The sequence below is a fragment of the Saccoglossus kowalevskii genome, chromosome 1 (assembly GCF_978046115.1).
Source record: "Saccoglossus kowalevskii chromosome 1, keSacKowa6.1, whole genome shotgun sequence".
Taxonomy (NCBI): Eukaryota; Metazoa; Hemichordata; class Enteropneusta; family Harrimaniidae; genus Saccoglossus; species Saccoglossus kowalevskii.
In genome coordinates this window covers 25,302,713-25,330,711 of record NC_140641.1, presented here as the reverse complement: position 1 = coordinate 25,330,711, position 27,999 = coordinate 25,302,713, and the positions used below count along the sequence as shown (strand labels likewise).

Genomic DNA, 27,999 nt, shown 5'->3' with positions numbered 1-27,999 from the left:
TTATTAAGACAATAATTTCTAACAAAATACTGTAAAATACTTTATTTTCGCTATTTTCGCTAAAGGAATGATTCAGTGAAAATACCTTTCACCTATATAATTTTTTTTCCTATATTTTACATTCAACTTGTCAAAAATCAGTGAAAATATATTCCATACAAAACATTCAAGGAAAATTAATTCCAGCTAAAATAAAGTATTTTACAGTAGTGCAAATTAGGGGGAAACCTTGCGCATGTTTCTAGTGATATGTTAAGCATCCATCATTTTTTTCTCCCTTGAAATTTGTGAAAAAAAAAATGAAATATCTCACCCATTAAACTATCTATTTAGGTTATTAATGGTACTATTATACTGAATACCGTTCAAAGTATGCTTTTTGTGTAAATAACTGACATATCTTTTTCGCTTATTTAGTTAGCATCCGGGATTAAGTTACTAGTACCAGAACGAGAGGCGAAAATCCAAATAAATCGATCTGCTTACAAGTGACTGTGCAAGTTACTTATAAATGTGAAATGTGATAATTACGAACAAGCTAAGGAGTTCAATTCACCTCTCTGCCAAACAAGCAACATGGACGCGAACAGCTGACACTGTCTTATCAACACTGAATTTGTATATAGAATTTATTACTAGTATTCGAATTATGGCGGCCATTCTGAAGAAACAGATCATAAAACATTTATCCAAGTAAGTATATACGTACTGCTTTGCAGTCGTCGACCGTGTGTACGTTCTACAAGGCCGTACTCATTGCGTCGGTGATCGTTTCTTAGATATGACTGTTTCAGGTTCACACACTTTGGCGAACATTTTTACAAGTCTCTATGATCGTAATTTTAGTTTGATGTTCAGACTAATCTTGGAGTTAAATGAAATATATATTTTACCTCCATTGAGCAGCCATAATCATATCCGTAAAACAACAACAAGTTGTCTGATAATGAACAGAATCATGCTTATTAGTAGCGTTTCTTTCGGTGTAATGTATGTAAATCAGTTTCGTTATTAATAATTTTTTGTTATCCAAACCTCGATCTCTCTTTGATGTGTGGCTTACGATGGCTGAACCAAAAAAATGAAGTCGAAAATGATTCTACTTGGGCAAAAATGACTTTTCATAACCACACCATGACATTGGGGATTCCCTAGATAACTATAATTGGTAATGACATGTTAACGACAATCTTTTTTGGCACCAGTTATGGTACTGACCTCTAACCTTTGTAAGACACACACCCACATATTGTGATATGGTGAGACCAGTATTGTACCCCTTTGCTAATATCAATATTCTGTACTGTGGATCATCACTTATATTAAGTTTTGAAATAATCAGGGAGTTGAAAGAATGCACAATTTATAAACATTAAACTTGTCTTCAGAATTCTGTAGGTAGAGAATTGAAGTAACTTTTGTGAACTTGATGTTTCTTTTCAAATTCCTTCAAAATATCAAATCGTTAACGTTTGCAGCTGCGAAAATTGAAGGTTTCGCGTGGTGTAAAGCAGTACTTGCTACAAGCACTCCATGAGATGTTTATTATCACATCCATAGATACGCTGGTATGCTCCAACATGTGTAATCACTAGTGATCACGGGAAGCTTTGTCTGATAGTTTTATTTAAATCAATGATGTAAAGACCAGGAAGTAATTGATCATCTAATTGCAGTTGCCTGCATAGTACCTCATGTTGGTAAATATTTCGGGAAAGTTAATTTGATTGGCAAAAATAGATGGGCCTGTAATTATTGTTAAAACTTGGTCAATATATTGATTACTAAACATAAATAGTGTTCATGCTACAGATAATCTCATATGTTTGCATATCAGATAGACCAAATAGCGTTCACGTGTGGGTGGAAACTGGTTAGCGTGTGGAAGGAAACAGTGATTAGCACGGGCTAAGAAACACCCAAACATATACAAAATATCTAAAAATCTTCAGTCATTTTAATTATGATTACTCAATACAGTAACTAGGAAGGTACATGTATCCATGTTAGTTTTACTGTTACTAAGTATAAAAGCAAATTCAGAAAGTGCAGATGTAGAATAACCGGAAGAAGCACAAAGTCATCATCATCAGATCATTTTTGTCTCATGAACAATATCTCTAGATTTGCTCATGTTGATTGTCATGTTGGAAATGCCATATCAAAACGAATAGTTATGAATATAATAGTAAATCTTCCAAACAAACATTGATTACAATGGCGTTTTGAGTGCTTAGCCCAAGCTAAACCTTCACACACACTTCGTTAGCCAGTACTGAGGATCTGGACTTAAAAATGGGCCAGATTTAATGCATACTTAACGTTTCTTAGCCCGCGCTAAGCGTTCATGCAAATTTTCTTAGCATGGACTAAGGTATTTGACCTCTTAGCCCATACTAAGGAGCTGTGCGTGAACGTGACTATAAGATGAACAAAATATTATAGGTCAAAAACAAACATAATACATTTTATATTATGTTTTTTTGCACAGAAACCAAAAATTGCATTTATTGTATGTGCAGTCATTACAATTATTTCGACCATAGATACATTATGTACCTCTGTCATTTACGTAAACACATGTACTACTAATAAAGATGCCACTAACACATCTTAGTATAGTATGGCCCTAACACATCTCAGTATGCTAATAACATTCTTAGATATAGTACTGAGTGATTTAATGTAAGAAATATAATAGTTGGTAACTGCAACACAGCACTTAGTTGTCATTCTGATAGAATAATGGATCAATGTTTTTAATCACTTCTCTGATGAATATCCTCATACATATATATGGTATTCCACATACCAAATGGCTGCACAAATTATAAAATGGCATAATACCCATCATATAGGGGTATTAATGAAAAGCAAATAAAAGACATTGCATCAGACAATACTATGGCTTATCTCTTGTGATACCTTTGCGTTACATTACAGTTCAAGGTCATTGTTAACCTGTATCATTAGGACTTGATGTATGTACCTGATAAATAATCAGTTCATCTATTGCTCTTGGGATAGATAATTAGGTTGTTGAGACTTTACTCAACTCAAGGTTGTACCATCCCTGTTTCATTTTAGTTAAGATGCAATGCAATATTATATTTATAATACCTGGAAGCATTTAAATTTATATATATATATATATATATATATATATATATATATATCTATACAGTGCAATTAAATCGCTGGTAGTTTTTCGCTACACGCAATTGTCAGGGTAGTATTGTACATTTTTATCAAACCAAGCCCCACATCTAGTTTGATATGGATCTCTTGCAACATGTTTTTGTATATTTTGTGAAAATCACAAAATATTGTTGCAGTAAAAATTTCTCTGAAGTTTCAGTGACTTCTGTGACTTTTTATCCTCACAAATGCCATAATTTCCTCAAATCGCAAAAATGTAATGGTGTACAGTAAGCAATATGTGTAATTGAATGTGTGTTATGACTGATACTTGAATGAATAAATATGGTTTCTATTGTAAGATTAAATTAAAATTCTAAATTTTAAATCTAAAGATTTTCTGAGCTTTACTTGTCTTGGTTATTTGCCAAGAAATTACATCTCATCAGAATTCTAATTATCAATGTAGAAATTTGCATGGTTTATATACATATTATCTTGTATTGAAAAACAAAAAAATGATAAATGCAATAATATTATTATTTTTTGTGTGCATGCAAAGTTGTGTCTGGTTTACAGTAATAATTTTACTCTAGGTAATTTTATTTTTTTATTTTTTTGTATATCTGTTTAGAGTTTAATCCAAGGTTAAAAAGTGACAGAAACACGATGTGTATTATGAGAAGTAGTATTGACATTTCTTTTGTGAACGCAGACAAAATCAATATTACTTAAAGCAATTATTGTGTGTAATCTCTCTTTCATTCTTAGCCACAAACCACTTCAAGATTTTTTATGCAAGGATATCATCAACAAAAAGAATATAATATTTATAATTTTGTACGAGCAGTATCGTTAGATCAGTTTTCTGTCCCAAATCTTTTTATGTGGTGTGTTTTGCGTCACAGGTTGAGATGGGTTACTGTAGAATGAGTAATTTTCACTGGGTTTAAATTTCACTTATTTTGCATTTCAGGCATATTCAGTGGGTTATAATCATGGTTCTATCATTTAGATAATGTGTTCTATGCTCAATTTTACATATTCACTGGGTTTTAATTTAGCGCATTTTCCAGTCAGCGAAATAAGCAAAATCCAGTGAATAATTAACACTTTTACAGTATATACATACTTGATGTTGGAAATATTACTGGTATAATAAGATTTGTTGATGCAGCTTAAACTTGTAAGAGCTTACGCTTGTGAATAATTTCTATTCTATCATCTACATGATTGGGATTGACATGCTCAACACCATAGCCTGAATAACTCACTCTGTACAATGTACTTTGAAGACACAGTTTAGCTGAGATTCCTATAATGGTATTATGATGTAATTGTTTGCTCCCTAGAGCTCCATATCTGAGGATTTTAATTTTTTAAATTAATTATTGATTCATTGAATAGAAAATCAGGTTCTGCAAAAACTCTAAGAGGATTACGTTGTAATACTGGCTTAACTATAAAAGTAGAAGCACTTTGAACTGAACATTAAAAGTATGATTTTAAATTTTATGAAACATATTAAAACATAGCATGATTTTTGTTATTTTAGTAAGAAATACATATATACATACAATAAACTTAAGATGTGTCATTGACATGATAATCACCACGGTAACTATAAAGTATCTGTAAATCTTATCTGACTAATCTCAGATATGATTATAGTGAGAGTATTTCGTAGATGTATCATTATTTTGTTTAAATTTTTATTTACCAGTAAATATATTGCAAATATAATTTTGTCATGACAAGGTTGTCAGAGTTTCAAAAATGATTGTCAGACAACAATATTATGATTACGAATCATTCTCAATGAAAAATTATGTACGTATCATTGCTGTAATCAGTAACATGTTACAACTAATTATCCTAATTGTTCATTGTTTTCTGTGTATCTAATCATCTTTGTGTCATTTTTGTGTCAACCTATTCTTAATACTTACTGTAATATTTACTCTTAAAATTTTGGCCTTTGTTAAAGTAAAAAATGCAATGAAAATGGCTTTTTAGGTTTGGTTTTCAACTCCTGCTCCCGTCTTCACCTCAAATCCAGCTGAATAATCAAAAATTGGATACTGATAGGTAAATTTTTAAGTTGACCCCTACAGGTCATCACGGTTATAAATTTATACAACTTGTATGTACAGATAACAGCTATCAGGGATACATTGATTCTGCTGATTCTTCAGCTTAATAAAATCAAAACAACAAAGAAACAGATTTATTTTTACTGATCACATAATATATATCTAAATTTTAAAATTTAATAAAAATTAATTTAACCAAATTTGGATGCTCATCTTAGGTATTTCGTTCAAAATTACCAAAAAATTAGGATCATGAGAGATAAATTTCTGTTTGCTGGTGGACTGTTAATGTGTGGGGATAACAGTGTGAAAGGTCATATTCTCATTCTGTTACCTCATTTTATAATATGTATATATTTGTTATAATACATGTATATACAGCCTGAACATTGATATATATACTTTGAATCGATTTGATTTGGCGAGAGACTACATTTTCATAAATTCCACAAAATTTTTCAAATTTGCAAAAACTGAGTCGTTTGCAGTATCACATCTTTCCATATGTTATGAATTGGCACATTCATTTACCTGCCGTTATGCACAAATGAAATTAGAAAATTCATCTCACCAAAAGCTCGCATACTACAATACCTTTAATTATTTATTTTGAATTCATCTACAAAAATGTATTTTACCAATATTCACAAATTATTGATAAAGATATGAAAATATATATATTTTTGCTTCTTTATATTTTAAATCGACATAGATTTGTGCTTAGTTAGCTGTTTTAACAAGTCTATATGTTGTTCGTAATTGGTAAGTGTTTTGCAGTAATCAAAATGGAGTCGCTTTAATGAGAATAAGTATACTACCGGTAGTTTAAAATCTCTTTGAGCTGAGCTGATGGTGGTATCAATAAATGTGAAGGATAGAAAAGTGACAGTTTGCTGTGAATTCAGACCTGGAATTTGGTCCATTGTTTAAAAAAACCAGGTGCTTAAAATATGTGCACATGACAAAAGAAATTTGTTGAAAAAACAACAATGATATGCTTTTCCATGCACGTAGATAGGAAAAGGTTAATTATACATCTTCGACGTTTGATTTTCCAATTATGTCGTTATTATCAACATTTTGCGGCTTTAATTGGCAAATTTAATGTGCTGGCATGTTTAATACTGGAATACCATGTTTTATTTCCCTTGGTGACTCAAAATGACTCATCTATTCGATTGCCATGGATACAACATCCAACTACCATGACGACAACTCCACAATGTGGTAGCCTTCACTGGAATCACACAAATAGACTAATATAATAATAAAATAATATGTTGCAATATCTTATTTAATAATTAGTATGGTGCCCACAATATATTGATACTGTATTATGTAATAATAAACACATCACTAATCTCATCTGCTTAAAACGATTCTCTGTTCAGCTTCTGCATACAGAGAAAATGAATTTGTGTAAGTGATATTTATCATTACTGCTCTGTATAACGCCTAACATTATCTCAATTTTCTAGCCACATGTGGACTGTAATTATTGAACTTACCAGTTGAGAATTTAGCAATGGAAATTTATTTTACCAGTATTCACAAACTGGCAATAAATATACCAGTTGAGAATACAGCAACAAACCAACTAAACATGTATTGTAAATATACATTGCTAAAGCACTAAGACAAAAATAGTAACCCATTAACTCTTTAACCTGACCAGAAAATGTTTCCGTCTGAACTGTCAGCTCACTTGTCAAGTGTTTTTCACCTATTGAAGTTATTCCATTTGGTCATTGTGCTAAACAGCGTTTGATTGAATTCTATGTACGAGCTGTTTTCATAAAGGCATAAAATAATTGGACCATTCGGTCATTGACTTAAACTAGTGGACTGCTCAAGGGAATTGTGGGATATCTTAATGTGGATACAGAAACAAGGTGACAAACATGTCTTGAATAATTTATTTTAAAGTGGGATATTCTCTATTATTATAATATGCCTCTGTAACCTTTGACCTACAATAATTTTTGTTACCCCTGTATTGTTTTTGTGTGATTGTACTCTGACCCTTGACCTCTCCTCCTGGTCAATGAAAACTTTTATCAAATAAGCATAGAACATAAGTATGTTGAAGCGAACAATGTACAAGGACGTACATTTACCAGTATTTTGTTAATAACCTTATTATTATTATGCATATAGTATTGTTGGGAAGAAAAGATCAGCTAAGTTATTGTTTTTTTTTTTGCTTTCAGAGTTGTGATGTATTAAAATTTGCATAATCGAACATGCTACATGTGCACACTCAACTGACACAAATTCTGAGCGTTCATTTCATACTAAATTAAAAAAAATTTTGTCCAAAGTACTGCTGCCTTGATGGAGCTATGTGATAACCACTGTGGAAATGTCTTCATAAATAAATCAGCGAAATGTTTGTATAGACAGCAAATACAGTTCTCAGTGTCATTCATGTCTAATACTGGAGATAACATATGGTACTGTTTGAAGCAGTATTGATAATTATTCCTGTGCTACACATTGTGAAAAAAAAAAACATTCCTTCTTCCAGTATACAACACATTATCTCCAGTATTAACTGCAAATAACCCCTAATTATCAAACCACAACTGTGGGTACATGTCATGTTACACAGAACTTGGCAAAGGCATGTATGTTATTAATTATTCATAAACCTAAATGTTTTAAACTTAAACAGCAGTTACACTGTCTAAGCCTATGTTGTAAGCTGTTCTAATTTATTTCTGATTGATGAACTATTATTTAGCTGCCTAGTGAATCAAGTCACTTCATTCGAATTTGAACTAGACTGTTTTCAAGTGAAAACCATTGGGTATATACAACTGTACATGAGTATACTTGAGCATAATACATGATTATAATAATAAACTTGTATGCATTTGCTAGTAAATTTTATTAGTAGTATTATTTCTCTATTTCACGACTTACGAGTCATTGTTTTTTGAACTAGAGGATGTAACAAAAAATCGGGATGTAAATAGGGTTGATTTCAATGGAGGCGTTGCAAAGAACAATATCAACCCACGTCAAATATCGCTTTACGCTGATGAAATATTGATATGCAGCAATAATAGTAAACTGATATTATAATGCCCAAGGATATTTGTCTAGTGCCATTAACAAGAAAAATCTTACTATAGTTGAGGGATTTGCAATTTCGGGAAAAAAAAATTCACATTTTATAAATAAAATAAGTGAGAAGACAGCCACAACATTTTTGTTTGATGCTACAAAATAGCACTTTGATTTTTTTCTTGAAAAGCTCTCTCTCTCCCCACAATCTGACCAAACTTAATTTTTGGCATTCCATTTTAACTCAAGATCTCTGCAAAACCAGGTCTGTTTAGAGGACACACTGGTACCATACATGTATGTCAGAATATATACCCATGATATACATGTACCGGTATAACAGATTAACAGAACAAATTATAACTCTGTCTGTGGCACATACTGTACTGTGTTTCCACTATCCATGTTGTCACACATTGTCATGGTACTGTCACTGAGTTGTAGACTACTACTATTTAACTATAATTTGGCCCCCAAAGTTTTGATCCAAGTTGAATTTTGCATTACTGAGCATGTTACTGCACATAGATGCAATGCATTATGGGTGATAACCTCCCGTTGTACATAATGGGAAAACTATTCTCACCCTGGAAATGTATGTAAATTTTGTGAAATGTTTTCACAATATTAAGATCTATATATCTACATGTATATATAAATTTGTATTTCATGTCACTGAGCAAAATTTCAAGATATGAAGAAATAATGTCACTATAGAAACCAGTGTAAAAATGTCTTGACCATTTCTCATGATATTTCTAACTTGTTCGGTCACCTCGATTTGTTTTCATTTATGATATCCTAATAGCATGAACCTACATGTACATGTACATGTATAATAATAAAAGTATGATGAACATGACATATACAGATGTTCCTGGTAGTACACCTGAGGAAATAGTGTGAATGTATGTTGTTTATTCAAAAATGTCTTTGGTTTATCTAATACGTGTTTATTGTTGAATAATGACAATCAAAGAAATTACTAACAAGTTGTAACTACAGTGTAACACCGTCCTGCATTCTCTCTTCCAGCTTCAAAGATGGCGAGCTGTGTAGTCAGTTTCAGTCATTTTTTCTGAGAGCAAGATCAGATTTAAGATGGCAGACTGGCAGGCATTTTGTACCTGCTTCTCTGGCTCAATGTTACTGTCTCAAACTTTACGTTCATGCTTAATCTTCATATTAAGTGACTTCATATTATTTCAAAGGCACTTAAATGATTGACAGGGGCAATGTCATTTGTGACTTGTTTATTTGGGTCAATACATGTATCTGCATTACTCTATTTTTGATGATTACTGGTAGTTTGATTTATTTTTGCTCTAGTCTGCTATTTTTGACTTCTCCTGCTGTGATATTATAGTTATTAATAATATTTATATACATGTACATTTAAAAATATAAAATTGGCAAATTCATAAGCCTGATAAACTTTACAAATTGATAAAGAACACAGCAATCACCAATAAAAATAGACAATGGGAGACCATCCATAAAGTGTCAGTCTCTGTGCCACATCGTGTTCAATATAGATCCAGTGTTACATATATAATATGTGTATTAAAAATGTATTGTTTATTTTATGCTTTAAGCTTATGTATTGATTGTAATACTGATCTAATATCATACATGTACTTTGCAGGTTTGCTAAAAATGTGACATCTGATAAGATAAACATCAGCACACTGAAAGGAGAGGGGGAGCTGCACAATCTTGAGCTAAATGAGGACGTCTTAATGGATTTAATGGACTTACCAACATGGCTGGTAGTTACAAAAGCAAAATGCAACAAATTAGGAGTCAAGGTATGTTAAGACTCAGCATCTGATTTATCTTTATGGCAATTTCAACTCTATACACACTGTAATGTGCGTGGATTAATAATTTTATATAATCAGTTGTATGTAATCCTAAAATTTGAAAATTTTGAAAATAAACAGGTTGTTGCATGAAAAAAAACACATTATGTTCCTTTCTGTTTGCAAGGTAAAGGACCTAAATGTCGTCCTATGTACCACTATACTAGTTACTTTGGTTCACATGTCACTTTTAAATATACTGACTTATACGTAATGTACTAAAATGATGGTCTCCATGTATTACAAGTTACTCTACATTTTGTTCACACATCACTCTTAAATATACATGCATGTCTTGTAGTTAAATTCCTGTATTGATTTAACTTTATGCCTTTTTAAATCAAAATAATTATTGTACATGTAGTTGCCTTGTGAGGAGATTCTAAGCTGTTTATTGCTGTGTAGGGGCTAGTATATTATGTTTTACAAATGTGTGCAAAGTATGGTAACATATATCCATGTGTAGAGTTTTAATGGGTTTCACAGCATCCAAATGTTGCCACACATATGTGCAACAACTTAGGGAGTTCATAGCAATAAAAGCAGCTATGTGGTCTTCATTTCAAAATATTGGATTATTCAGATTCAAGGTTTAATGCTTTTTTTATACGAACAGACTTACGTTAAGATTTGGTAATTCTGAGTGATCAAAAAAAATACAGACATAATTTTCCAACATATTTCCACATGGGACACGTACACATACATGTATCATACAATTGAAGATGTTAGCATTTTTCATGGAAATTTATTATACTTCACAGTGATTTATTTATTTTCCTAGAAAGACCCTCATGATACAGTACATTCAATTCCAAAGAAGTTTTTATGCCCTTTTCAAATAACTACATGTATACGGTATATATGGTATGCACTGGAGGGGTAATAATATGTGTGAGGGACCCTAAGGAACTCGTACCCCTTTGATATTAAATATCTTTTCTCTTGGGTTTGTCTCCCAACAGGGACAATTTACATGGTACATAGATCCTACCAAATTTCAAAATGCTTCAAATTGTTCACGGAAATAATAATACCAGTAATAATAATATTACGTCTTAATTTTCTTTGAGTGATGAAATTATTGTGTTACATGTAGTAGATCAAAGGTGATATTCCATGAAGGTGGTCGCTTAGTGTTTGATTGTTATATCAAAATTATGAAAAGTTCATGTTGATTTTAAAAACCATTATATGCAAGAACTAGAAACATAGATAAATGTATTTGTGATGTTCTAGTGGAACGGTCAAAATATCATAATACCTGGGAAATGTCATCATGGATAATCTTGCCTGTTGTTCCTGAAATAAATAAAGAAGTAGCGATACTTAATAGGTTAACTGAAACACTGATTATACAGTAGCAATCCATTTAATCGTTACAAGGTACTTTGAAATGTCACCATTTCCTTGTCGTAACAAAGTATGATTAGTTTAGTTTCATTGAATTTCTATATTTAGCTATCACAGATATACTGCAGAGTTCCACTCAGCTCTTTAGAACAATTAGCATGTTTTAGTAGTCTAGGAGATCTTAACTGATGATATCTACTCTAAATTCTGTAATATTCATTTATTCATAGCAAGGTACATTTGTACTATTTGGCGATATTCGATCTGTAGATGATTCTGGGGTCTCTCTGGTTTCTAGTCAATGTCCATGATGGCATCAATTAAAATGCAAATAAGGATATGACCCGTTATCACAAATACACACAGTTCCACATTTTTACTTACGCCAGCTTCGGATTTGTTTCATACATGTTGATTTGATGTTGTAGTGCACATCTGTAAAACGTTTAATCATTCACACCTGATGAATCAGGCTATATGACTGAATTTACGTCATCTTGGTATCCATGTACATATGTTCTGAATAGCCATGAAAATAAATTAATCTTTTAAAAAATACCAAACAAAAGTCATTTTTTTCGAAAAAATATAATCAACTTTAAATATATAATCATTCAAACAGATGCATGCCCAGTAGCCTAGCAACAAGACTTTATCAATTGCATGAGAAAAATTTTCATCATCTATTCTTGGCAACCATTCTAAAAATACAGTTTATGTTCATTTGGGGGGGGGGGGCTTAATTTTTGTTTTATCAGACATTCAATAATTCAAAAATAATAACAAAATATGTGATTAATGTAATTTTAATAATTAATACAATATTTTTTTTCAATTTACTAACACAGAATGAATTATCAATGATTAATATTTTGAGGTAAATGTTTTTATCTGTAGTACTATTGTGTACCCAAATTAACAAATCACCCAACATGAAGCAAATATTTCATAATAACAATAATAATCAGCAACGTATTAGATTCAGAGTGGATTCTAGCTAGTTTACAACTGTAGCTTATATCAACTGCCACATATCTAAAGTATGCAGTGTGATCTGCCTAAATATGTCTCTAATTAGTTACACACATGTACATGTATTAGGTACATACATGTACTACAAAGAATACATGTAAGTAGAAATTATTGACAATGAAACTATAGCCAGCGGATAGCCAGCGGATAGCCAGCAGATAGCCAGTCGATAGCCAGCAGATAGCCAGCAGATAGCCAGTCGATAGCCAGTCGATAGCCAGCAGATAACCAGCAGATAGCCAGCGGATAGCCAGCAGATAGCCAGTCGATAGCCAGTCGATAGCCAGTCGATAGCCAGCAGATAACCAGCAGATAGCCAGCAGATAACCAGCAGATAACCAGCAGATAGCCAGCGGATAGCCAGCAGATAGCCAGCAGATAACCAGCAGATAACCAGCAGATAGCCAGCGGATGGCCAGCAGATAACCAGCAGATAACCAGCAGATAGCCAGCGAATAGCCAGCAGATAGCCAGCAGATAACCAGCAGATAGCCAGCAGATAGCCAGCGTATAGCCAGCGGATGGCCAGCAGACAGCCAGCTTGGAAGTTATGTTGCACCCAGACTGCACTGCATGGTTCAACACTAATTTAGGCTTGAATTCATGACGAATCATACACACTGTTAGGGACAGTATAGCCCTACGCATAATTTGTAGAGATTAATTGTCCCAATCTACTAATATTATCAAGTCAGAGAATGTATCACAAAACTGTTTCAGGTACACTCATGAATACAGATTGTGGGATCGTTTTGTTCTCACACTCTAGTTTAATAAAGTTTTGTTCAAGTTGAGGAATGTCAATATGTGGTCAGGGATTTCCAATGACACAATGTACCCAAACATGAAAATAGTTTCAGTTTTTGACCAAAAATACACATTTTAAGGTGAAAAATAGAATATATAACTGCAATTACACATAATACGGAAAACAATTTTTAAAAATGAATAAAATTATAACAATTTTTTCAAATTATGTCATTATACATGTAAATTTTTCCTGAAAATAGTAGATTGTGTTTGACAGTATTGGCGAAAGGTGTGGAGGAAGACGGGTTAATGATTGATTATTATTTGCCCAACATACCATTTTGTACACATAGGTGTGTCACAAAGTCAGATTAGCATTGTATGTTGTACTTATTTGGCCTCACAAAGTTCAAAAATTGGTATGTGTATGCACAGTCCCTCTATCGCCAGTCTGGAACTGAAATGCAATGTTGTACCAATGCTCATAGTGGGTAAATAAACTGTTGGCATATTCTGTTAAGTGTTCATTGCAGGAAGGTGTTCCATTCGTTATAATTAACTTACAGATTTTAGCATCAGTGTGCATGTGTATTTGTCAATGGCCATATTAAAATCAAGAATACTAAAAGAAGTTATTTGGGAATATTGTTCAATAATCTATTTAATATTAAAATGTAATTAAACTACCATAACAATTTCGAAACAGGTTGTTCTAATCATGCCATTCTCTTGTAATTGGGGACAAAACTTGACTTGTGCGACCGCTGTAATGGACCATGAATGAAATGAAAAGGACAACATTTTTTTTGCCAGGACATTCATTTTAATTCTTTGAATATAATACAAATATTAACCTAAGTATTGGAAAATTCTGTCTATTAAACAATATGCAAGACGAAGTCATTCTGCCAAACAATTATCCCATCAATAAAGACATCGCCATTTTGATTTCATGGACACTTTTACTTAAAATGCAGATGATTTTTGGAACAAACTACCTTTAAAATTATATATTCAACCAGCTGACCAATTTGAAGATGCTTTGAACTTCCGAAATGAAACACTTGCCGTTGTTTTAATAGTTTCACAAAGAATAACAGGGACATAGCTCATAAACGAAATAGCTCATAGTTCCACAGTAAGAAACATCACACAGAATAATTATATATACTGTCAAAATATGAAATAATTATATCTTATTCATAAAATGGGTTTTATTCTTGCCAAAAATATTAAAATCTTGACCAAACCACTGTGACCATATAACGCACTAAGTCACCATGCTTCATGGATTGCCACTAGTTGTCCCACTAGTCCAGTTGATTGACACTTTAAACAGTAAGCATTTCCAGACTGATGGTAGAGGGACTGTGGTGTATCTTATGTGAATGTCATTTGATATCATATGCTCATAGAGCTGCATGGTTAATACAAGTGTCTTGTATTTCTGGCAATCAAAAATCAAACACTTTTATAGACATAATCAACACTGATTGTCCTAAAATGTTTCAATTCCCGGGAACTGTATGCTTATGAATGGTATATTATAATATTTATTTAATTTATCTCGTCAGAGATTCTCACGTTGCTGTAAAGTTTCATGATTTGTTTTTCTGCATTTGATGTTCAATATTGCTTGAAATGTTGATATGACATTTATCATACTATTTTAGCAATGATATTTCACACTAAATATCATAATTAAATATTGAATCTGATGTAAATAAAACTTATATTTTATTTTATGTTTAGATTCCATGGACTAAAATCAAGACTACTCCTGCTGCTCTTGTAAGTATTTGCCTAATTACATGTATATTGGTGACAATGCCACTAATTTTATAAGCTTTATATTAATTCTTACTTTAATCTTTATGAACTGGATTTGTCAATTGCTACCTGATGTCATACAACAGAAGTGCTCTTAGCTTGTGATGGTGCATTAGCCATAAAAGTGAGGGATATGTGCAATGGTAGTATCCAGTCCATAAAAGTTTTATCATATATTGTATAGGTTCCATTAAAAATAAATGTAATCGTTTCAAGCTACTGGTATTTAAATTTGTTTATTTTTGGGATTAAGTTCATTTTTGCTTTTTTTGGAAACATGCACAGTGTAGATTGCTATTTTCTTAACTTAACAGACAATAAGGTGCATGAATCACGTAATTTCTTGAATTCGGTTAGATTTCCGTATCTGACAGATTTACATATATAAGTCCCACAACATGATGGTAGCATCGTGTACATGTATAAAATAAATTTGCTACAATTTTAACACAGTATACCTGTTACTATCTGGAATCAGTTATGAGTGCATGTTTTAAATCTATGAAAGGAATATGTTCATTTGATTATGATTAAACAGGGCTTAGCATACTTAGGAAATTATTACACAGCTGACTCATCAGGTTTCTTATAGTTTTTTAAGGCTGGGCAGTACGTGGTATATGATAATGCATAATATTAATGCATGATGCAGTTGAATGTCTTTTTGTTTTCTTCTCATAAGCATCTTGATAGAGTTGAGGTTGAGATGAAGGTAACAGATGAATTCCGCTCCTCTACTGAAGACACACCGTTACATAGGTATAAACTCACATGTTTTTTTTACATCACATACACTGTAATGGTACACTATTTGCTACATTTTAGTGCATTAGTATCTGTTTATTGAAATATCAGAGTGGTTTATATTTATTAGGCAGAAAATAATTATATGGTAAAAATCAATATGATTGCTATTGTTTAACCTTTTCACTGCCAGACTTTCTCTCCCAATTTTTTCTGCATTTTTTTTATATTCTTCAATAATTCTGGAAAAGAACCCTAATTTTGGAGCCAACAGTTTTAACTCAAAAATTTGGCTATTTTGGTCAAAATTTTTTGAAGAAAAGTGCATTCTATAAATGTGACTATTTTGTGAATTTGTGATGAAAAGAGGGAATTGGTGGTGAAAAGGTTATAAAGCACCTTACCCGGTATTCTTCTTAGAACATATCAAATGAAAAAAACAAACATTAATAGTACATGTACAATATACATGTATACATGTAGCACCTAATTACAAGTTATTTATAGTCATCTATGCTATTTCTGTCATAAACATTCAACATTTGGTTGAATCTCCATTGTTTTACTTAAAAGTGTATAACAAGTGAAAACACCTTACCAAATTGCTTCAATATTTTATATTTGGGTGGATATTTTTCAAATTTTATTACAATAACTTTAGTTCTCTAAATTTAGTGAATATTTTTGGTAAAAAAAATAATAACAATTTCTGACCTCTTTTTGAAAACCACTATCCCGATTGTTTTAATATTTTATTAGCTCCGCTGTCGACTTTGTCGAGCGGAGCTTATCATATGAGTGATTGTCCGTCGTCGTCCGTGTCAATGTTTTACTTTTTCGACTTCTTCTTGAAAACTACAAGTCTGAATGCTTTGATACTTGGTGTATATGTAACTTGGGTAGACCTCTCTTAGGTTTGTTCATTTCATGTTGATATCTTCAATTCTCTAATTTTGGTGAATATTTTTGTCATTTTTGGTAAAAAGTGATATTTTCGACTTCTTGTTAAAAACCGCAAGTGCAATTGCTTTGATATCACATATATAGGTACTACATGTGGGCCTCTCTCAGATTTGTTCATTTTGTAATGATATCTTTAATTCTCTAATTTTGGTGAATATTTTTGTCATTTTTGGTAAAAAGTGATATTTTCGACTTCTTGTTAAAAACCTCAAGTGCAATTGCTTTGATATTACTTATATAGGTACTACATGTGGACCTCTCTCAGAATTGTTCATTTTGTAATGATATCTTTAATTCTCTAATTTTGGTGAATATTTTTATAATTTTTGGTAAAAAGTGATATTTTCGACTTCTTGTTGAAAACCGCAAGTCCAATTGCTTTGATACTACATATATAGGTACTACATGTGGACCTCTCTCAGATTTGTTCATTTTGTGATGATATCTTCAATTCTCTAATTTTGGTGAATATTTTTGTAATTTTTGGTAAAAAGTGATATTTTCGACTTCTTGTTAAAAACCACAAGTCCGATTGCTTTGATATTACATTTATAGGTACTACATGTGGACCTCTCTCAGATTTGTTCATTTTGTGATGATGTCTTCAATTCTCTAATTTTCGTGAATATTTTTGTAATTTTTGGTAAAAAGTGATATTTTCGACTTCTTGTTAAAAACCAATTGTTCAATTGCTTTGATATTACATATTTAGATACTACATGTAGACCTTTCTCAGATTTGTTCATTTCGTGATGATATCTTGGATTCTATAATTTTGGTGAATATTTTTGTCATATTTGGTAAAAAGTGATATTTTCGACTTCTTGTTAAAAACCAAAAGTTCAATTGCTTTGATATTACATATATAGATACTACATGTAGACCTTTCTCAGATTTGTTCATTTCGTGATGATATCTTCAATTCTCTAATTTTGGTGAATATTTTAGTCATGTTTGGTAGAAAGTGATATTTTCGACTTCTTGTTAAAAACTGTAAGTCCGATTGCTTTGATACTATACATATTGTTCATTTTCTGATGATGTCTTCAGTTCTTTAATTGAAATGTGCATTTCTAACAGCGGAGCTATCTCAGCCGATAGGCTGCTTGTTTAAATGTAGGTATTTAGGATAGATCACTATCACATTTGATTTATTTCTGTATCAGAATAATTTATTTAGTGTTAATGACTTCAATTTTCTCATTTTAGTGAATAATCTTTTTAAAACGTGAAAATGACTAGACCGATTGATTTGATATTCCTTTCTCATTATGCATCTGAAACAGTGGATTTACATGTATACCAGCAGAGAGACAGCTTGTTATATTTTCATAAAATTTGAATGTTCATACAATGAACCTTGATGGCTCTCACTCTCTGACGATTAGAAGCAGTAAAACAGTATTTTCAATTCAGGAAATAATGACTATCTAACATCTCATAATGACTATCTGCTCATTCCTCCATTTCATAATCTTATTACAAATCTTCAACGTAAATGTCTGTCAAAAAACACATTAATTTGCAATCTATTTGGATTTACAGTTCTGGAGGGAAATACAGCCTATCAGACAGACTGATTGATGGCCTCTACGTAAGCGTTAATGAAATATTAATTGATTTTAAATCCGATGCCTTCCATGCTTCAGTACTGGTAAGTCGTTAAATTCCGGATCTCAGTGAGATATTTGATATCTGAAATGGTCCAGGAAGTGCAGGTGTATGCATATGATGACATCACAGGAAAGTCTGCACCATAATTGTTAATTGTTGGTGTACTCACATGTGATAAGATCTCATACCCCCAATTTGCATACCATACATTTGTTTTGCCTATATATTGGTGCAATGTCTCGCACATTTTTATGTAATTTGCTATAATTTGTTGGTCAATTTCTAACCAGATAGACATAATTTCCCATTAGTTACAGATCCTTATCAAAATATTTAAAAAAAATAAAAATAAAAAATCATCTTGTGTGAAAGGTCTCATATAATGAAGCTCTACATGCATTGAGATTGACATTATTTTTACTTTCATGGACAGATAAGAATAGCCCTCAAAATTTATCTTTTTCCTAGTGGTCATTGGCAATCATGCTCAAATTATTGGTGGCTAATTGAAAAATTTAGCAGCCAAGTACAAATTTGCTGGTCACCAGAATTTATTGTTTTACAAACACATAATAAACTATACAAAAAACCAACTACCGTTACATCTATGTGTTAATTCAGATATTTATTCAACCATATACATGTATGTTATAACTGGTGTGCAATAATCACATACAATTTTTGTCCACAAAAATCTCCTAGACCAAAGTAAGTAAATTTGCTCCTATTGTTATCTTGATTGGCAAGGCGCAAGACCATCTTGCCTTAAATTTAGCAGGCTACGTTTCATTTTCAACATCAGATGCAATGTCCCTTGTATCGCTTGGCACTGATTCACTAACGGTATGAGGTTCACTTTCAATTGCAACATTTTGCTACATACTGCATGGTTTATCACTTGGTTCATGTGTTGAATTGTGGATAGAAGTGCTGTTTTTTATGTTACAGGAAATTTTGTCACCAGCCAGATATTATGTTTAATGACCATTCACTAAATTTAATCGCCATGATGACCAAACTGGTTGAACTCTAGAGGGCTGTAATGTTTACTATGAATTTTATTTTCAGTTATTTCCTGAATAAGATTACATTTTGCAGTAGTGATAGTGACAGTGGTGTTTGCTTCTGACAATATCTGACAATATTTCTGGTGTTCAAAGTTTTATCGTCTGCAATGAATATTCTCGATGTAGAGCATGATAGAATCACATAATGACATCATGGATTCTGGTTATGACACAATGACTCTGATTGTGATTTCATGGATTTGATTATGACATGAATTCTGATTATGACATGGTATTGATTATGATACAGACACTGATAATGTCTTGGATAATGATTAGGACATGGATACTGATTATGACATGGATATTGATTATGACATCATGACTCTGATTGTGATTTCATGGATTTGATTATGACATCATAAATACAGATTATGACATGAATTCTGATTATGACATGGTATTGATTATGATACAGACACTGATAATGATGTCATGGATAATGATTAGGAGATTGATACTGATTATGACATCTTAGATTCTGATTATGACATGGCCACTGATAATGATCATGTGATAGATACACATACTGATCTAAACATTTACAGTGCTTACTTCTCCTTTATTTGACCTTCAGAAGTGTTTTTTACATATCCATTCTTACATCCTGTGCAAATGTCAAAGGTTCAAGCTCAAATGAACCTCACATCCAAATCACATTAAATGTCTCAGAGCTAATGGATTTCATTTGCATACTTAAATGTTTTGAATAATTAAGGCAGCAACCAGGTAAATTTTTTTTAATTGTAATTAAGGCCTTCTCTATAAACTGAACATGTAATGTTGCATTGTTTACATTTTTGGAATATAGAAGAAGTGAAGGCATGCATTTTATTTCTGTGATTACTCAAAAGATTACGGAAGATATAATAAACAATTGGCAAATAGAAGGTTTCATAGTTGTCACAAATACTGATGATCTAAGACATTTTTAGCTCTGCTAATTTCATTGGAGCTATTCATATTACTGATTGTCTGTCGCTGGTCGGTGTCAACTTTACGTTTTTGACACCAACTTAAAAATTGTCATCTGTAACTGTTTTATACTCGCTTGAAATGTACCTTACATGTACATGTAGGTGATTTAGTTTATTTAAGTTCAGTAAATGTTTTTGGTAAAAAAATGCTATTTTTTTTTTAAGATAGCTATCCCAATTGCTTCAAAAATTTATTATGTAGACACCTTAGGTGGACCTCAGTCAGATTGCTTCAATTTCAAATAACTTTTTAGTAAAAAAAACCTTCCTGACTCCTTTTTCAAAACCACCAGCTTGATTGTTTTGATATTTAACATGTAGGTACCACTGTAAGATTGATTCATCAATAAGATAGATTCATTTAGTTTCAATAACTTCAATTTTCACATTTTGGCGAATATTTTTATTACCTTGAAAATTCTTAGTATGCATCTAAAACAAAGGAGCTGTATCATATGACATGCTGCATTTTTTTACCCAACAGTTGTTTCAATAGCATAGTATGACATAATGCTTGGCAATGGCTATATGAACGAATTGAAATCCATTGTGATATGGCACTTACTTCACTCACATTTTCCCTAGCTAAATAAAGAAATATTAGAGACTAATAAATAATTGCATTTTTTTTAGCACAGCTCCATTTCGGTATACTTCCTTTGCGTATCGAAACAGGACGATATAGACATGAAACCGTAGACAGACGCATTTGTAAATTATGTTCTTAAAATGTAACAGTGGATGAAATACACTTCTTACTATATTGTCCATTATACACAGAATTACATCAGCAGCTATTTAATGTATTTAGTATTTCCAGAAACCAATTTAATTTGTTAACCGATATAGAAAAAATAAGTAACTTTATGGTGAACCATGTTAGAGCGATAGCAAAATATATTACAAGATCATTTCAGAAAAGACGAGATAACTTGTTTGTGTAGTACATTAGTTGATATTATATTTTATAAGGAATAATACATACATATCTTTATTTGACATACACTCTGTATATGTGAGTACATATACATGACTCCAGTGACTTGTAAGCCCATTGGGCTGTGTAACAGATTTTTATTTTCAAGCTATGTATTTACTGAATATTTTCTTATTGTCACACGTCACTTTAATAAACTATACTACCACTACACAAAATGTTATTATGTTTTGCATTAATAAAATTTGAAAAAAGTCTGACGATCTGTTTTAATGGTAACCAGTCACATTAAATAAAATAGTACATTTTGCACTGTGATCGAAATGAGTTTCATAAACGTTAATCTTTGATTCCAGATGTCTCAATTCAGCATAAGAAGCACCACTCCTGACTGGGAATTCACAAATGATCTACATGAAACCCGAATAAAAGACAAAAACAATGAAGAACTTCTCATCTTTAAGGAAGCAGAGTGCCAAACGTTACGAGTGAACATAGATGCTGTACAAAATGAAACGACCACGCCTATTCTAATAATAACGCATGAAGGTAAAATTCGATTCGCGATAAAGAAGAGGTTGCAAGACTGCATGGTGCTCACTTCAAAGATTCACCTTGTCCTCACAGATATTCTTTTAGTTTTTACCGACACGCAGCTAAAAGCCGCTATTGAGTTTGTTCAGATGATTGTCGAATTGAACGAGAAATCACAGGATTTGGTCAAAGCTGACATGAACATCTTGTCTCAGGTATGTATATATTTCTTTCTCTCATCTGTCATGATTTTTCTCTTTAAAAAATGTTTTTCAAATATCCCATATTTGCTCTATCAGAAGTGCATATACAAATGAACAATCCCATGTTGTATTTAAACAATAATGAACGACCCGCCAACCCATAATAGGCGAAAGCTCACTTTGTGCGACATATATGTTTGAGGCGTGAGCCGAGTACATATATGGAGCACAAAGTGTGCTTGAGTCCATTATGGGTTGTTGGGGAGTTCATTATTGTTATTATTTTGTAGCGTTGTCATTACCAGTGGATTTGCTGCCTCTAAAAAGCGGAAAATTGGGAGAAAAATCTACAGTGAACGGGATAGTTTCAAAGTCACTGACCCGTTAATCTGAATAATTTAAAATGTCTTTCTGGAAATTGTTTCCACAATCTCATATGGCAAACTAAAAAAGAAACTAGTTTTAATCCATCAAATATTATTGTATTGAACTCATTTACATTGCGATTGAATGAGTGACTGATGTGCGGTGTGGAGTAGCAATTGCAGTGATCGCCCGAGAGAACGGCACACCGTGACTGGTACGCCGTATCGGTGTCCATCCCGGCCTTGCACTACACTACGCTAGATTGCCGCCGTGATCCAACTGGATCGACTGTGTGTAGGGGTGTGTACCCCGGGGTACATGTACGTAGTTGCATAGTTACCCCATCCCACTAGTGTTTTCAAACAATCAAGGTAGATGTTATTGGCAACTATCCTGTCTGTGTAATAGTTATTTTAAATTCCACGGGAGGGTAGGGATTTGACAGATACTTTGAAACTTACAGGCGTAGCGGGCGAATGAACATGACCGGAAAGCTAGTGGGTATTAGCCACCCTAGATAGAGAACCAACAGTGATTTTAATCTCACCGTATAAATAGATAAACAGATGCCCACCTGAGAACAAGAATACTTTCATTTATTTATGCAAACTGTGCCCGGACTGTTACATTTACTGGGAATCAACACTGAGGAAATACAAGTCACGTCACGCAAATTTTGTAGTACTACTCACTACAAAAACAGAACAAATTCATCTCTCTGTACTCGTAGACACACATTGTACCCCCATTTTGTTTATCGCATTTGCTTTAATAAATCATCCTCAATTAACCTCACTTCATCAACACGATATGGCGAAGTAATCAGGAGGCTACCAGCATCAGTCACGGAATCTAGAAGCGCGCGTACTAGATGGAATGCTTCGACCGAACGCACGTTAGCGTACAGAGCGGACGACGATGCCCACACAATATTGTCTGATTTCAATATTGAAATCCGCTGTTATTGGTTATGGACTATTTTATTTTATTTTAGTATTAAATACTTGTTATCTAACAATTTCTCTTCTTTTTCAATAGTTTCTTCTTTATTCGTTTTCAAAACCAACATTGTATTCGTATCCATGGGACAGGGCCTTGATGCTCAATAATGTAATTTATTATCGCGAATAATCTGCTGCAATGACGTCATAAAATCCACTGGTATTGATAATGCTATAATATAATGTATATTGTATCATCGTAATATTTTAACCATCTATGCACTGTTACATAAGCACACACACTACAAATAGCAAAAACTGTTACTGTCTGTACATGTATACTATACTATTATACATCTGTCACCGTAACGCCAGAAGTTACAGCATGCCATAATTTTGCGGTATTTTATGGGATATTTTCCTCCTACCATATTAGGAAAAGCAAATTCCAAATATGGAATGATTACGCGCGTAAGCATCATCTAATAATAAAAACAAACATGGCTGCCCCAGGGTTCGACCAAACCCCACACAAAGTTCGCTATTAAAATCTGTTCTAAATGTTTTGGATTTCGGTATTCCCATGATGTATTCTTGGAAGGAAAAGATGCATAGTAATAAGGTTATTACTAGGATACTGCAAAAATTATATATTGTTAATGATGGGGTACTTATTGTCCTAAATTATTTCAAAAATCTGGGTTTTCTTTAGAATTGTTCTAAAAATAGTGATTTGTGACAAATATTAGGGCAAATTTCTCAAACTATGTCATTGTAGCACACAATGAAATAGTATTTTATGGTGCCATGGGACCATAGCTTCAGGATTTTACATAATAGACCAATGAATAATGTCATGTTTTTTATGACCAAGTAGGCTTTTAACTTAAAATGCACAAGCCAAATCTTGGATATACGTACAGTATAGTAAATAACTATACATACATATAAGCCATATATTCAATACCTACAAAGTAAAGATTGTCCTCAGAACAATTCTGTTCATCAGCAAAGACAAAACCATAACAATAATGTATATTCTATTTACAGTCCAAGCATATGGAGGAAAAGGCCAAATCAAAGACTCCAGGAAGTGAGCAGAGTGTTCAAAATGATCGGTTTGATATGTACGATATAACTGAAAGTTCTTACCACATTGCTGTAGAAATTATCAACATGCATTTGGTTGATGAACAAAATAAACCGAAAGTTGGTGAGTATTACTTTTGTTTTTTTACCGCTTACCGTATATCTTTTATCGGGACACAAACTTGAAAACAAATTTTTTATAATTTCTTCTATAAAGTTGTGTTCAATGTACAATCTGATGTGTGGCTAAATGGTTAGCAGTCCGATCATGATCACATCAAAGTCTGTGTTTTAACACAGCATGGACACCCATGATGTACAATGTATTGTGATTTTATTGCAAATGAAAACCTCACCATAAAGCAGATCACACTATTTTCTCTGACTGGTTCTGGATTGGCTAACATTTTTGACTACCACTAAATGAATATGTATTTTGCTTTACAGAGACTTTCAAAAGAAGAACAGAAAGTGGAGCCATGAAATTGAATATGAAAAATGTTGCTGTTGATATGTATCCCTATCACGTCTATAGTAAGTATATGTATGACATTTATTGTATAATTCAGTGTCATTCCTTATAATATTCTATAGCTTTTTTAACTATTACTAAATGTTGTAAATTATGACAAAGAGCACAAACGATCAAGACATTTTCTACCCTAATTTCATTGCTTTGCTGTACCATTTTTTAGGTAATTTATTGCCTGAACGTAGCCGTGAGTTTTCGTTTACTCATTCGTTAGTCCACATCAAACGTCCTTATGAATATTCATATGACATAATGCTTTGTGACATTATTTCTAACAAATGCTGATGGGACATGCCAAATAGAATTCCTGTCTACAAGCTGTTAAAGTTGTATTGTCAGTAACATTTTGTTTGAAGTCTCTGAGTAATATGTGTACATGTATTTATACTGAAATAAATGTAGCAGCTACCTGCCAGATATCTGCCAATATCCCAAAATCACTGAGCAGTTCCGTGGATTCATTCTGATTGAGTTTTCAGCATAAATTATCAATAAATATTCGAATGCACAGGGGATATTCTGTTCTTCGATCAAAGATGGAATGTCGATGTGATTACCCGTTAAGATAAGTTGGAGATCCACACCCTTCTCTTGAGCTGTTCCCTGTATATCCATTAGGTCTCTCCCTTTGGGATTTATAGATCAACTATCAACTTCAAACATTTGTGTACTTCCTAGGTTAGTTGTGCTTGGTGAGTAGCCAAAGCAGAAATTCAAGACAGGATTTATTGTAGTGAAGACAATTAACTTCATTTAATCGATAAACAGCACAGTATAACTCACGGATGGCGTAACTTTCAGATTTGATTTTTGACCAAGTCATTCAAAGATTTGCCAACAGTACAACTTTAATAGTGATGCTATGTTTAACTTTCAGATACAATCCGTTCTCACTGGCAGAATTATAACTTGTTATCTGATGCCATTGAAAAGCGAGATACATGGGTAAAACATCTCTTAGCCAACTTTAGACAGCAAGTGAAAGTTGCCAAGGATCAGGGGAGACCGTATTTACAAGAGATTATAAACAGCAGACAAGCTAAAGCCGATTGCTTGATGACAAGTGCAAACTTCCAAAGTAGAAGTCAACCACAGGTTAGAAGTCATCATGTGCAATACGCTGCAGGTAAAAGGATTGATCTGTCAAGTCAACATACTAGAAGTGACAACCGAATACAACAACTCAACCATCATCAGCAGTACAGACGTCAACAACATCCAAGGGCCCCCCAGCACGTTTCAGTTCCGCCAAGACCGAAAAGGCAGCCCAAGTTAATGGAATCATGTGTGGTTGTTAGACTGGATGACTTCTCAATTTCAGCTGTGACAACAGAAGACTCAGCTAATTCAAATAAGAAATTCCTGTCATCTGACAATGAAGCGTTTTCTCTACCTCCAGAAATGTCTTCTTTGCATGTGGAATACACATCGTATTATTTCCTAGATGGTTTGGAATATCCAGGTATGTATGTGATTCATGGACAAACAGAAAACAGTTGTTAAGACTATGTATTGTAGGATACTATTGAATTGGAGTTGCATATTATCTGGGTATAATTTGGGTACTATCTTGGTATATTCATGTGTAATCTGGGTATAATTTGGGTACTATGATAATCCTGGTATATTCATGTGTAATCTGGGTATAATTTGGGTACTATGATAGTCTTGGTATATTCATGTGTAATCTGGGTATAATTTGGGTACTATGATAGTCTTGGTATATTCATGTGTAATCTGGGTATAATTTGGGTACTATGATAATCTTGGTATATTCATGTGTAATCTGGGTATAATTACGATATTATTTGGTTATAATTCAAGTATAATCTGGGGAGAATGTGGGTAAAATTTGGAGAAATTGGGGGTATTTATATAATACTTGGTTATCTGGACAGACTTTGGGTATAATCTGTATATTTGGGTAAAATCTGGGTAAAGTCTGGACAAGGGTTAAATCATGATGATGATTTATTTTTGTGTTTTAGTTCCGCAGCCTAACATCTATGTAAAACTGAATCCAATTAAGCTGGAGATGGATTACATGACGGTGCTATGGATCAATCTGTTTGCAAACCACATGGCATCTGGGGTACAGATGGTGAGTACACAAGATATGAACACCAAGTAGTGATGAAATGCAACAAATTTAGGTTTTGTTCTACATGCATAATTAACCTTGATGATTAAAAAACATTATTTGATTGATGAGTTGAGAATTTTTCCTCCATCTAAATTAGTGCATATATATTTTCATGTGCCAAAGAGAGTTGAATGGATACTATTGGCTTATTTAAATAATGCATTATATAAACAACTTTTACCGAACATCAATGAATTTTCCTAATGGTCTGGATGCTGTTAATATCGATTTCCTGTCTAACAATATGATTAGCATTATTTATATTATTTTGTGTTATTTTTTTACCAGAAACCTGATGGTGGTGAAAGTGATATTTTATCTGAATTATATCATAATGATATTCGCATAGATGCCTTGATGCCTAGGGTTTGTTACATTTAATATTTTATTGTTTTTATGTAGTGTAGAAAATACAGTTGGATGAATAGACCATTTTCTGTTCTCTGCAAGATCCTGCGTTATTCTTGAAATTGAATATAAAAAAACAGGACAAACAAAGGTCATAGCATCGTAGTGGCAACAAACATCACGTTGGATTCAACAAACGTGAATGTATTTTGGGAAATGTATACATTTGTGCTGTACACATTTGATGATGGTCAATTTCGATGAAGTAAGGGTATTCAAACACCCAGGCTTTCGATGTGAGCTACGAAATAAAGAAATTCAAGTTCAAAATCAAATCATTTGATTTTTGCTGCTGACGTTTAGCACGTGTCTTTCACTCGCGAGATCTCACAGTTGAACAGAAAATCACCTATT

General features: G+C 32.7%; 1 protein-coding gene across 1 annotated transcript in view; it reads left to right on the top strand.

Moving 5' to 3' along the window:
• The first annotated feature begins 562 nt into the window (after positions 1-562).
• The window catches only part of LOC102809406 (bridge-like lipid transfer protein family member 3B), a 35,492-nt gene continuing 8,055 nt past the window's right edge, over positions 563-27,999 (top strand). The window contains exons 1-11 of the mRNA XM_085500037.1: positions 563-693; positions 9,946-10,108; positions 15,050-15,088; positions 15,810-15,886; positions 18,380-18,488; positions 21,786-22,178; positions 24,524-24,686; positions 25,010-25,096; positions 25,972-26,556; positions 27,083-27,221; positions 27,546-27,603. Of these exons, the coding sequence (XP_085356163.1) occupies positions 650-693; positions 9,946-10,108; positions 15,050-15,088; positions 15,810-15,886; positions 18,380-18,488; positions 21,786-22,178; positions 24,524-24,686; positions 25,010-25,096; positions 25,972-26,556; positions 27,083-27,221; positions 27,546-27,603 (1,857 nt within the window). The 5' untranslated portion in view covers positions 563-649. The remainder of the gene's footprint in view (positions 694-9,945; positions 10,109-15,049; positions 15,089-15,809; positions 15,887-18,379; positions 18,489-21,785; positions 22,179-24,523; positions 24,687-25,009; positions 25,097-25,971; positions 26,557-27,082; positions 27,222-27,545; positions 27,604-27,999) is intronic.